This window comes from Pezoporus flaviventris, unplaced genomic scaffold (genome assembly GCF_033815535.1).
Source record: "Pezoporus flaviventris isolate CSIRO_AGI_PZ_B2104156 unplaced genomic scaffold, CSIRO_AGI_Pfla_v1 ptg000029l, whole genome shotgun sequence".
Taxonomy (NCBI): domain Eukaryota; kingdom Metazoa; phylum Chordata; class Aves; order Psittaciformes; family Psittacidae; genus Pezoporus; species Pezoporus flaviventris.
In genome coordinates this window covers 15663505-15676410 of record NW_026892577.1, presented here as the reverse complement: position 1 = coordinate 15676410, position 12906 = coordinate 15663505, and the positions used below count along the sequence as shown (strand labels likewise).

Here is a 12906-nt window from a genome sequence, read left to right as displayed (position 1 = left end):
TCTGTTTTTTTCCCTGGTCTGCATCAAACAAGCTCACATGCTGGGTTTGCCTGGGATTTTTTAACCCCACTCAGCTTATATAAAGAGTTCACACTTCCTTTGATCAATTTTCAGAAAATCCACTCCACTCGGCTGCTCGAAACCTCTTCTGTGCCTAGTCTGGCTCTAGTCACTTTCCACTAGCCAACATCTGATTCTTGTCTCAAGAGCTTTTATTTATTTATATAAAAGAGTCATCTAACGTCTCCCAGTCTGTGCTGTTTCACAAAACTAAAGAAACCATGCACTTCTGCTTGCTACACTTAGGAGGCATCCTTCATTCTCCTTATCACTGCAACAGATATGCTCTGCTACCCTTCCAATTTACATCCGTTTTCCTTGAACAAAGGTGACAATGATAATACTCCAAAACAAAGTTTTACTGGTACTTCATACCAGGATACTAATACTGCCCTATTCCTACCACAAATATATCAATTGGATGTTATCAGAACTGCAAACAACATCTATTCCTCCAACTTACTACCAAGAGAAAGGAAGATGTAGTCATACTATATTTATAATCTTCAAGTATTTTAAAAATGAGCAGAGGAAAACAATCTGCATTATAACCAGCTCTACTGATAAGCACCAGCAAATCATGCCTTCAAAACAAAAGTGAAATGACAACTAAAACCTAGCGAAAATAAAAGAACAGAGCAGCAAGAGCAATACAAATTTTCTGGGGCAATGGATTTTTATTTATGTAAACACCATGGAAATTAATCTCTCTGCCACTCATAGTAGAGACTGAGCTTTAAAGAGCACATTTGAGTAAATAATCAGTGTCTAAGCTTTTCAGCAGATTTCCTCATCTGATCTCTCAAATAAATGAAGCAAAGTTTATAATGAATGGTAACGTCTTTATTAAACAAAATAATGCATTTGGAAACAAGCAAACCTGTGGATCCCCAAGCCCTTCAACAGGTTTCAACAACAGATTTCACCCTAGATAACAGCCTAGAGATGGGTTTCTTGAAGTTTGCTGCTGTTTTGTTTTTTTTCTGTGAAGGGACCATTGGTCTGAAAGCTGTTCCTTGTTCCAACTCTCTCAGCTTGTCTAACAAAAGACCTTTCCCTCTCTACAAATCTTCCTTTCCTTATATTCTTACTCCACCATAGCTGCAGCACTTCTACTGATCCTTCACATGATATTTGGCTTTCCCCAGCTGTATGGCTCCCCAACTTGTAAGTTATACTTCATGTAACAAGTATTTCCTTACTTCAGCTAGTCTTCAGGCTCAGAATCAGAAAAATTGTATCAGATTATTTACTGGCCTTTAAAAGTTTTAATATAGTTTCCCTACTGTATCTTAGGTCTTAAGTTGTAACTGTGTAATGATGTCAAGAGATGTTCCTGAAGGATTTCCATCAACTCAGTGGTTCTCCAAAGGGGTCAGGGAACATATCTACAGAAAATAACCTGTACAGTAGCATCCTTAAATCAGGCAGCCATATCAAAGTAAATTAGCTGGCTTGAGTGATGGAGGACCTGGAGGGTTTTTAAAGTAAAGGCTATAGTAGGAAGCCACTAGAAAAAAGGTAGTAATATTTTCTCTTTAAAGAATTATTTTACAATTTATGTACATGCTGAACGTGATTTAAATATGCCTCTACATAATTATTTTTGTTTAGCATAGTACTGCGATATTTGCTTGACTGCATGTAGTAATTTGCATCAGGTAAACAGGTCAACAGAGCTAGAAAAAAATCACATATTATTCATGTATGCATTTGTAAATCCAAGGACACCAACAAGTATCTTTTCCGGTAATTTCACCTATGAAGAAGAAATTCAGAGCATTTTTCAGTAACTGAAAAGCATAAAAGGTCTCATAAGAAAGGCCAGTCACTCTAACATCATTTTGAAAAGCAACAACAACATCAAAAAAAGCAGATGGGAGTTCCTTCATATAAGTTACTGTTTTACTATAACTACTATTTTTTTTTTTCTATGGATAATTCTGCGCCGATCAGAAACTCTAGCTTTCACTGCAAATCAGCTTGCTACTTCCTGTAAAGCATTTACCTGGTGGCTTGCCAGAACAAATATTTTAATGTAAAATTTAATAAATGAAACTACAGGTATTACATCTAATTTAAAATTCCATATTGTGTAAACTATTGATATTAATGTAATTGAGTTTGTAAACAATCCATTTGTGGAAGCTAACCTTAGACACTGTATTGACCCAAAATACCTAGTGCGGCTCATCTGCAAAATGAAGCATCAATGCCTGGAATTCATTAAAAGTGTTACATGTTTAATTTTTCCTGCCCTACAGCTCCATTGTCTCGTAAAATTTTTCCTTTGATGTCCCCCACTAAAAGAATTAAAGGAATATTGTAATTGAAATGTCATTAATAATTCACAGGACCCTCCTCCACCAGCAATACATCTGATGAAATATTAATTGAGCTCCACAGACTGACAGTCTGCAGAGGAGCACTTGCCTGTAATTTGAACCACGAGTCCTGATCTTGCTGTAGCTCAGACCTGCCAAGAAGGCAATTATCTGGATGGTCTTGCCCAATCCCATCTCATCTCCCAGAATTCCTCCTGCCTGCTGGCAGTGCAATTCCCAGAGCCACCTAACACCTGTCTGCTGGTACCTAAAACAAGGAAAAAGAAGATGGCAAACGTTTGAGAATACAGATCTTAACAGAAAGTACTCATGAATTAATCATTTGGCAAGGTTCTCGCACTAGTTACAGTAACATGCTGGATGTGTGTTTTACATGAGTGCTGTATTTACTAGGTCATACATTTTTGATGCATGCAGACATTACATGTGACTTTCATTCTTTATGCGACACTAAAACATTTCTAATTAAACTGATAGTCATGGTAATTAGAGGGTATTTTATTTCATGTATATTTTAAGTGTTAAAAGCAATTTGGAAAGCTACTCTAACAAAGCATTATCTTTTCAGAAGAGATGACAAGTAAGGGTCTAGTAGATTATGTTATTTGGAACATACACCTTGAACTGAAGGAAAAGCTTGCTTAACTTGCAATGGGTACTCCACTGTGAAAATTAATCACATCTGCCAAAACATGCTTTCTTTTTATATAAATTCATTTAGTAACATTTAGTCCCTTTGAATGAAGAAAAAAACCCCAACAAGGCAAAATGTTTTTGGAAGGGAAAATAACAGAAACCATTCCAGTGATTGGGATGCAACAGAGTGTTATTAAGTGAGAGTATCTGGGCAGTTTCTAGTCCCAGTCATTCACTGGAAATTGTATAAGCAACAACATAAAATACATTCCAATTAAAAGCTATAGACTAGAAAGCAAGATTTACATTGACAAGCAAATAGGTGGCTATAAGATGCTGCACTTTGGACAAGCTTTTTAAATAATGGTATGAAATAGTGAGACCAGGAGGAATAAACAGCACGTGTGTGGGTCAAACTGAAAACAGAACAGAAAGAAATGAAGAGACAGTATATTTAAATTACAATTAAAAGAAAAAAAAACCCAACAAACCAACCCAAAACCCCACAACAAAACCAAACACATTTCAGCACTTCTGTGTCTTGTAACTTAGAGGAAGAACAAGGTTACTGATACCATTTTCTTGATGAAATGCATTACTGGAGTGCAGAGAACAGCAAAGAGCAAAACACTTTTGTTTTTGTTTGTTTTATGAAATAGGGATTGCTCATTTCAGCACATTGTCTTGTGTACATTTCAAAAATCTTGTTTCATTCTTTGAACGAATAGTATTTAGGACTACTGACAGCTAATGACGCGAGTGTCTACAAAGTACTATTAAAAATCAATTTACAATGAGTTCCATACGGATTTAGAGAATGTCAAATGGAGAAAGAAACTTGAGCAGTTAGAAAAAGATGATCAAAGAACACATCTAATGGTTCATACATCATACTATCTGCTGGTGTCTCAAATGCATTATTATACCAAGCAGCCCTTAAAAAGACCCTTTTATTATAAAAAATGCAGCAATCTAAACCCAACTATGAAATGGCTTGCAGGATTACCTATGATTGGGTTAAGATGCTACCATTAGTGCGCTTCATGAAAAAAAAACATTTTCTAACAGAAATACTAAAGAATTTGAGAGAACATTAATTCCAGACAGAACTCTTAATTCCAGTCAGAACCTGCTTCCACACACTAATGTCCAGCATGTCTCTTCAGAAGAAAGCCATTCAAGAACTTCCTGGTATGTTATTTCTTAGGATTACACCCAGTACTTAAAATCTAGCTGCATTTATAGGCATCTTTCTCCTGAGAAAGCTTCACAGCAAGAATCAAGTTCGTGAAAAATTCTGCTCCAAGGTTAATTTTTATCATTGCACGGAGATAATAAATCTTGTTAACGGTGCTTTCATTGCACCAAGTTTTACAGTTTGTTTTTCCACTTCAGAATACCATGGAAGTAAAATAAAAATGTTGTCTGTCTTCCAAAATAGTTACATTTGGACTGTATTTCACATGATCAATCATGCTGTCCTGTGATGTGATTCTCAAAATTCACCACAGTAGCTGGGAGAGTTTAGCTGCATTTTTGCTGAGCCGAAAATTGCATTTTCAGACATATAAGGGAAATCACATATTGAAAGCAAATAAAGAAGAAACCTGGTTCATAAGACAGCATTATCTCAGGCTAAGTGCAGACAGTATAAGCCAATGTCCGTAAGTCACTCTTGTTCACTATGTTCGGTTTTGTTCCACAGCAGCACCAATGGCATTCTTGCTGAATGTTTCAAAGCAGACAAGTATATAGGGAAGAAACAGACTGTCCACTTTAACAGGCTTACAAAAGAACAAACTTAAAGAGTCTACTATTTCTACTGTGAGCTACCTTCTTTGGAATTCAATTTAGCTATGCAGGCAGATGACTTACAGTATACTGCTATCCACCTCCTTGGGTCAATATACCTCCATGCTTTGTACTAAACTTGCTCAGAACTCAGTTTAATGCCTATTGACTATGGGCCTTCCTACACTGGAGATTTCAGCATTTAAGTTACAAGTCAGACAAATCATTCAACAAAATTGATCTTTCTAACCACTTAAAAAGTTTTGCCAACTGACTCATGCTTGCAGGGATACCCTTCATTAGTGAGGCTGGCATCTCTAAGATTAATTTTTAGTTGTCTGCTTTACCGTGATTGTCTTTGGGTTGCTCAGACCACACACATCCGTTCTCTTCTGCACTACCTTCGCATAAACAACTGGAGACCACATATTGGCTGTGTATGGTCCTGGAAACCAAGTCATTAATTCAATTCAATTTCAGAGCTAGTGCTTCCCTTCTGAGGGACTGCAGGACAACAGTAATAATTTCTTTGAGGTTAAGGCTAAGTAGTCCTGTTGAAAGGGATACCAGGCACACCCATTATAAACCAGGGCTTTCTACTCCACTAATTGTATGATTCTAGAGGTTCAGCTTTTCAAAGAAAAGCCATGTTTCCTGCTGTGTGAAATGTTGACAACAAAGAATTCAAGTCTACTATGCATGGAATTTAAGGGAGAGATTATGGATGAAATTAACGTCAATTGCTAGCTTCTTTGGGCTGCCTTTTGTATATGGCTTTTTGAGAGGAACTTGAAAGTGTCACTGGGCACCATGGTCTCAAAAAACTAAAACTAGTCATGTCCAGATCTGTAATCTAGCATTAAATAACTGAAGAATAAGCTGCAGTGTGCTTTCCATCTACTAAAGTAATTAAGGAAGCACTTTCCATATTTTAAAATCTTACTGGAGAAAATATTCAAGACTATTTTATAATATGAATTATAAGTAGTTACTTTGAGTATTTATTTCAAAACTTGCCTTTTTTTTTACTGGCAGAAAATTTCACTCATTCTACCCAATTATAAAACCACCTACATCTCGTTTTCATCTACCACAACTTGCCAACACCTTATGCTTCAAAGCTATTCTAGCACTCCACACCTGAATTAAAAGCAACCACTTATCAATAAAGAAATCCTTTACAAATAGACAAGGAGAGCTTCCCAATTTATAGTTTAACTAATATGCATTCACAATATTCACATCAGCCATTTATCACCTGTATTTTCATGTAATTGCTTTTTGTGTCTGTAATAAATTAGTTTCTTTGTGGCTTAATCCTGGAGACTTTTTTAAAGAAATAATCCTACAGAAAAAACAGAAGTAAAAGTTGAGGCATCACTGAAGTGAATGATGCCCAAAGTGAGTGTAGAAGTTACAGTGAAGGGCATCCAGAAATCACGACTATTACTACTACTATTATTAACAGCATATAGAAGCATAATGTTAAAAAAGAGTACACAATACATACTTAAAAAGCTTTTTGAAGAGAAATCCTGGTACTTTGAAACCCTCTTCAAATTCAGTGTCACTTTCTTCAGAAAGTTCCTCAGCTGTTTGATGTTCTTTGTCCTGCAAACGTTCTTTTTGCCACCTCCTAGAATGACAAAAGGATTCGACATTCAATCGTGGCATAGAAAAGTTTCCATATGGAAACTATACTGAATTTTTGAACAGGTAAAAAACAAACCAAAATGCATTCTCCAGTGTCACATTTAACTAGCAATCTTTTGGAGGAGAGAACTAGAGAAGTAAATGCTCAAAAACTACTTAAACACTTTAATCATCTTGATTTATATCCTGACCAAACTAGCCAAAAGGAGGGAGGCAGAAGTCACTGTTAAAATTTTTCCTCAAACAACTTCCCAAGAGACAGCTACTCTCCCTGACATTTTGCACTACCAACCTGGCAAACAAACCAGAAGATACTATAAAACATCTCAAGCACTGCTTCAAGTCCTTAAGACTTCAGCCATACTCTTATGTAGCTCAGTCATTTCAAAGCAGGTACAACTGGTACAATGCCACAACAGTACCATAACTCCTTTCAGCCTGATAAGGGAAGTGCCTTCTCCACTACAGAAAAAACCTGTCAGCTAAAACTGCCTAAAATCAAATTTGATTCAAAGTTTCTACCTTGAACTCATCAGTGAATAATAATTAAAAAAAAAAAAAGCAACAAAAAACAATAACCAACCAAAAAACCCCAGGCAATAAAGGTCTAGTGTTCTCTTCGTATTTTTTAACTACATAAGCATTCTGGGGGAAATTAAACCAATGGTGCCTGTCTTCTTAAGGACACTTCTCTGCATTCTCTCATTTGAAATGAGATGAAAACACTAGAAAAGACTTTTCTTGCAGTTAGGTCACTCAAAATCAACTTCCACAGGAACTGCAAACTTATTACAGTGGCAGCATTGATAGAGTTTCTCTTGCCTTCATGACCACTTACTCCAGTGAAATTGGAACTTCCGTGCAAAGGTTTCTGCATCTCTGGCAAACTTGTTTAAAAAACCCTTGGGTCAGGAACAAGAGAACAGGGGACAAGTTCAACACTTTGTATATAAATCACACAATCATATGCCCTTTCTCATGAAAGCTAGCTAATTATGGCAGGTTTCTACATCAGCTTTTCACTAGCATCTTTTGAGAGAAAACAGGCTGCCCTTACGGAACCAGTCACAAACTTGGAACTGTGGTATTGTTTTAATTAAGTGAAAATAAACACCACCATCTCCAAATATACTCAAGTTAACAGTAACTGCCAAAAATGATTGCACTGAAAAAACTAAGACAACACGACACTGGACAGGTGTAGTGAGCCACTTTCACTAGAATACATTTTGATCTCTTAAGTCAGCAAGTTTTCAGAAGCAAAAAACATGATGGAGGAAAAAAAAAGCAGCACATGCAAGGAAAAAAACCAAGAGGGATAGTCTTCAGTTTTCTCACTAAAAACTGATGAGCTGCTAACATTTATAATCAATTGTTCTTATTTCATTATATAAAATTGTGTATCAAGTAGTAAAATCCCAACCAATTTACTAAAAATAAAGTCTCAAAGTTTTCCCCACAGATACTTTCACCAATCTCTCCTAACACAGGAATAGAAATCTCTACCTTAGAATAGCAGCCTGTTAAATGTTTGGTTTAGGAAAGTAACATTCATGCTCTGGAGTCCAGCAGGCAGATATGATACATTTTAGGGGCATATCATAAAAATGCATTTATTTTTGTTCAGTACTACAATGCTGTGCTATGAGACACAGATGTTCAATTATTATTCTGAGTTCCAGAAAAAGATCAACGATTCAGACTGTAAAATGTTGACAGTCATTGCTTCAGACTGTCATTACTGGAACTGAGACATTTCAGAACTTAATTATTTTATCTGACTGAGTTATGACAAGACTCAAACCAAGGAAGCATACTCCTACTTACCACACTAAAATCAAAACAGTTGTACATAACAAAGCTTCAGAAGTGACAGCTCAGTAAGGAATCCATACTAAACTCACGCAAGCCAATAATTTGTAACAGAGATTGCATCTAATTCTATACTCCAATATGAACTGTCACTACCCAACAGTGGAGTTTCAGTCTCCCCTGGGAAGAAACAGGTTGCCCTCTAGTGTACATACAGAAAAAGTGATCCAGCAGCAACCAAGAAACCAATTCCTGAGATCAGCTCATTGCTGTCCAGGGATTTAGGCTCTTCACCTTAATATAACTCTGTATTTCCTGCAAGAAGGGTGATCAATGTTGGGATTTCTCTTAAAATTATTAGATACCTAGAAAAGATATATGTCGTGAATTTGAACTAATAAATCGTGCACTTAATTTTCCGAAATACAAGCTGATTTTTATATACACTGTATATTACTGCAGTATTGAAGGCTCTACTACTACTACTGCTACTACTACTCCTCCTACTCCTACTCTTCCAGGAGTCTGGAGGATTTTTGCCCTCAACTATCAGTTCACAGAAAAAGCAGCAATTTTTCGTTACCAATAACAACTTTCAAAGTTTGAAGAAGCTATCCAGTTTTTGAAAGGCTGTGAACTTAAGGTAAGACATTGCATTAAGATATTCTACACTAGAACTTCATAATCTTCTTTAGAAAAGTGTAGGTATCTAAATGGCTGAAGCAATGTGAGAACAAACACTACTTGCTAGACCAGAGCAGTCAGTCAGTTGATCACTCTGGTCCTGTACCTTTCCCCAGAAATGAAGCTTTGTAGGGAAAAACAGCAGTAGCTTATATTTGACTTAAGTACACAGAAACATATTGACTATTTGGTCACTATATTCCTTACGCACCTCAGTTTAACATCATTAGTATGCATAATGAATCAGAAAATAGAGGTTTTGCTGTACCACCAGAGCCTCTTGAACGTAAAAGTATGACCTTTGAGAAATCTGTTTTATGTTGTCCATGGTCACAGACACAAATACAATTTTATCCTGCAAGTGCAGTATGAAAGCCATATATCATACAATTAAATCCTTCTTAATATAAGAATGCATTCTGATACTAAGCCCATTTCCCACTTACTGCAATACCCTAGAGAGAAATTCTGCATTTGAAACAGTAATGAGCACAATTTGATTTTTTAAAAAAAATACAGTCAGGAACCAAGCAGAGTGTTTAATATAGTTTGCATTTGTGAAGTACAATATGTTTTCTATTTTATATAACTAGGAATCCCTTATAGATTATTCTAATTTGCTAAATTGAAGTATTCAGCATTACTTTTCTGATCTAACTTTTTATGGTCTATATGGGTGGATTTAATTGGAATGTCCTAACAGATGAAATACATGCAGTTAGTACCACAAGTCTCCATAAGTAAATTAAGACTGATGTAGACAATTACACACTTGAGCTTAGAATGAAAGGTGTATTTGGCAAGTGAGCCAAAATATATCTTCATTTGTGTCTTGGCTTTGTCATTTTAAAGAGCAGTTAGGATGCTCTAAGAAAGTATCTTTCAGGAAAGGTAATATTTAATCCTTCTTTAATTTATAACTCTGAAACATCAAGAGATTCAGTGACTCAGATACTTCAAAGACAGCTAGCACATGAAAACTGATCTGATTTGAGAAAAACAACTTATTTCAAAGCAAATTTTATTTTTTGTTTGATTCCTTGTATCAATTACTTTGTGCACTGATAACCACAACTTCCAGCTTCTCAGCTGCTTGGATGTCACCTGGGATACATGGAAAGAAACAGCTTTGCTTCTGAGCACTTGACAGCGATTGAAGGATTCAAACAAATGTACTCCACAAACTATAGAGAATACACAAGACAATGCAGATATGGCACTTATTTCCCATAACATGTAATTCTTTTGCTGAAGCAGCAGGCAGTTATGCGCTGACAACTGCTATGGTAATAGTGACCAAAAGACTGAGCATTTTTTGTTTTGACTCCAAGCTATACACTTACGTAGATAATGTATTAGTGATGTCAAAAATGTAACATATAAACTACTTACTTCACAAGCAGCAAAAAATACTTGGTTATACATATGCTTTGCATTTCAGTATATGTAAACGAAAACTTTAACATGCAAAAGAAAAATAAATCTTGATAAGCTGCAGTTTCCACATCTGCAAAATCCTGAGAATAATACAAGAAAACCACACAGCAGTTTTCTTTTTGAGAACAAAAAAAGGTTCATTTCCTATATATTTAACCTGCATACAAGGTTACTTTTATTTTGTGATCCTATGCCAAAGAAGCTGAAACCAAGTGCATTTTCACTCATTCCATAGTCTTTAAAGAAGCTGGCTCTGCCATGACCTGACCATTCCATGTGGCAGAAGGCAACAAGTCAAGATTCCACCAGCAGCAGTTCTGAACACTTGTAGACCAGGGTGGTCACTGTTGAGTATGACAAGATTTACACTGATAATATACATGTTGATAGGGATCAAGTTTCTGAGACCCTTTGGACCATCTTAGAGACCCGATCCTTTGGCTCCAGCTGGCAATAGCCGGTATGAAGGACAGATGGGAATGACGATCTGCTACTGAATCTTAAACGTAACCTTTTAGATGCTTTACATTACCCCATTTATTTACCTTACTCTCCATAATCTTGATGTTTCTTGCAACTGGTCATTACTCTTGCAAGCTATTATTCACCTCAGACATTAACCTTTTAAGAACAGATTTTTCCCCTGCATGTCTGCAGAGCAGCATGGCTCCAGTACCAGTAACTAGAGAAAGGCAAGACCCACACAAGGGGAAAGAACTGAAATTACTGAGTGTGAGCTGAATTCTGTATAGCTAATTTTTCCTTTTTCATATTCCACTGATCTCATTTTGCTTTGAGTATTTAGACCAACCACCACCAGTATCCTTTAGAAAGAAAAGAAAGAGCCAGGTGCTCTCCCACCTGCCCTGTTTACTGCAGGTAACACTAGATCCTGTTCTGAAAGCAGTCTCTTGTTCTAGAGATGCTCTGCAGTCCTGCAGTCAGCTAATTACCATGCTTTAACAACATCAGTGTAGCTTTCCCTTAACACAGACCAATCTCTTCAAGTCGCATCTGTGAGAAGTTTTAATGTTAAGGAAACTAATTTTCAATCTTTAAGAGTGTATTTGGCAGCAAGCACAAGACTAGATGTTCAGAAGACTAAAGTCATCCTAAAGGATTTTCCCCTGCCTCTCTCAGGAGTAAAATATACCATAATCTCACCCATTTGTTTGCATTCAAAAGTAAAACTGACATGAAACAAGATATAAATGTAAGCAAATGACAGCATTTCCATAGCATTCTTAATATGTTTCTTAATTCACTACATTTTATTTTCTCATGGCATTTCCCATAATGAAGATTACCTGGGGATGTCAGCATAAAAACATCAATGTGGACAGCTGCAGCTTAACAGCCACAATAACTGTAGCTATGAAATTTTTAAGAGATGTAGTGTTTTGGTAGCAATTACAGTTATTGATATTTCTAAAATTCATTTAAGTTTTTATTGTAACTTTAGTAACCAAAAGAAATGTAGTCTATGATATGACTTTGCTAAGGATAAATTGTCACAATCTTAACGTTATTAAAAAACGTGTCTGAATGAATTTAAACTGTGAGTCATATTAAAACTTTCAATCAAAATAAATTACTCTTGATGAAAACACTGAATTAAAAATGATTTAATACTGGTCTAATTTAAATGTGAAGAATACAGTTTTATTCAATAAAATAGTAAATATTTCACCAATTAAGTACAATTAGTTTTGTTAATGGCACCCCATAAAAAACATTTATTTTTGATCCTTTCGACATTGTTCAGATGAGCCTCTTACCAAATCTATTAAAGAGCAATAAACTACACTTTTACCTTGAAAAGCAGCATCCCAGGATTGCAAACCTACCATCTTGTATCAGCTCCTAAATGCCTTTGTAATCTGGGATGTGAAAGTGAAGTTGTGCTCTTCCTACCTGAGGTTTTGCTACCAGTTATTCTACAGTTGTGAGTACCTCTGCTATCAGAATATATACCTCTTCCTCCACAGCAAGTCAGGCTTGATCCCTCCTCTGACACAGCTTCATTTAAATCCGTAAGATTTTATATTTTCATAGAAATGTAAAATTCAAGTCTCGCAAGCATTAACAAAGTTTCTGTGCTAGGTCTTATCACTACATCAATCATCTTTAACTGGTTGCCCTAATATATATTCTTCCTTTCACTACAGAGTAGCTGTTTTCAGGTTGGAATCCATGATTTTCTAGAGGATTATAAAACTATTTGGAAGACATTCACTAAGGGTAATTAATTAAAAGTAAGCATGTGATCAACAAGCTGAAGTTCACTATGTGATGTTCAACCCTTATACTAGAAAACATACCCGTGGTTAGACAACACTTACAACCAACTATTTTAGTGATCTTGAACTTTTGATTCCAGTATGTGCACACATCTTTTTAACTTCACTGACACATCTAGTTAGCATTTTTAACAGCTTAAAAAATGACATGTTTGTTGCCCCTTCAAGATGTTTTTCAGGCAGTTGTG

The 12906-nt window shown here is 36.0% G+C and overlaps 2 protein-coding genes across 4 annotated transcripts in view; both read right to left on the bottom strand.

Annotated features, from left to right (window-relative positions):
- VSTM4 (V-set and transmembrane domain containing 4) overlaps positions 1-12906 on the bottom strand; it is a 454962-nt gene that overhangs the window by 208744 nt on the left and 233312 nt on the right. The window lies entirely within an intron of this gene.
- ERCC6 (ERCC excision repair 6, chromatin remodeling factor) overlaps positions 1-12906 on the bottom strand; it is a 44373-nt gene that overhangs the window by 22124 nt on the left and 9343 nt on the right. Inside the window, exons 5-6 of the mRNA XM_061459233.1 lie at positions 6343-6468; positions 2494-2652 (exon numbers count right to left, since the gene is read on the bottom strand). Of these exons, the coding sequence (XP_061315217.1) occupies positions 2494-2652; positions 6343-6468 (285 nt within the window). The remainder of the gene's footprint in view (positions 1-2493; positions 2653-6342; positions 6469-12906) is intronic.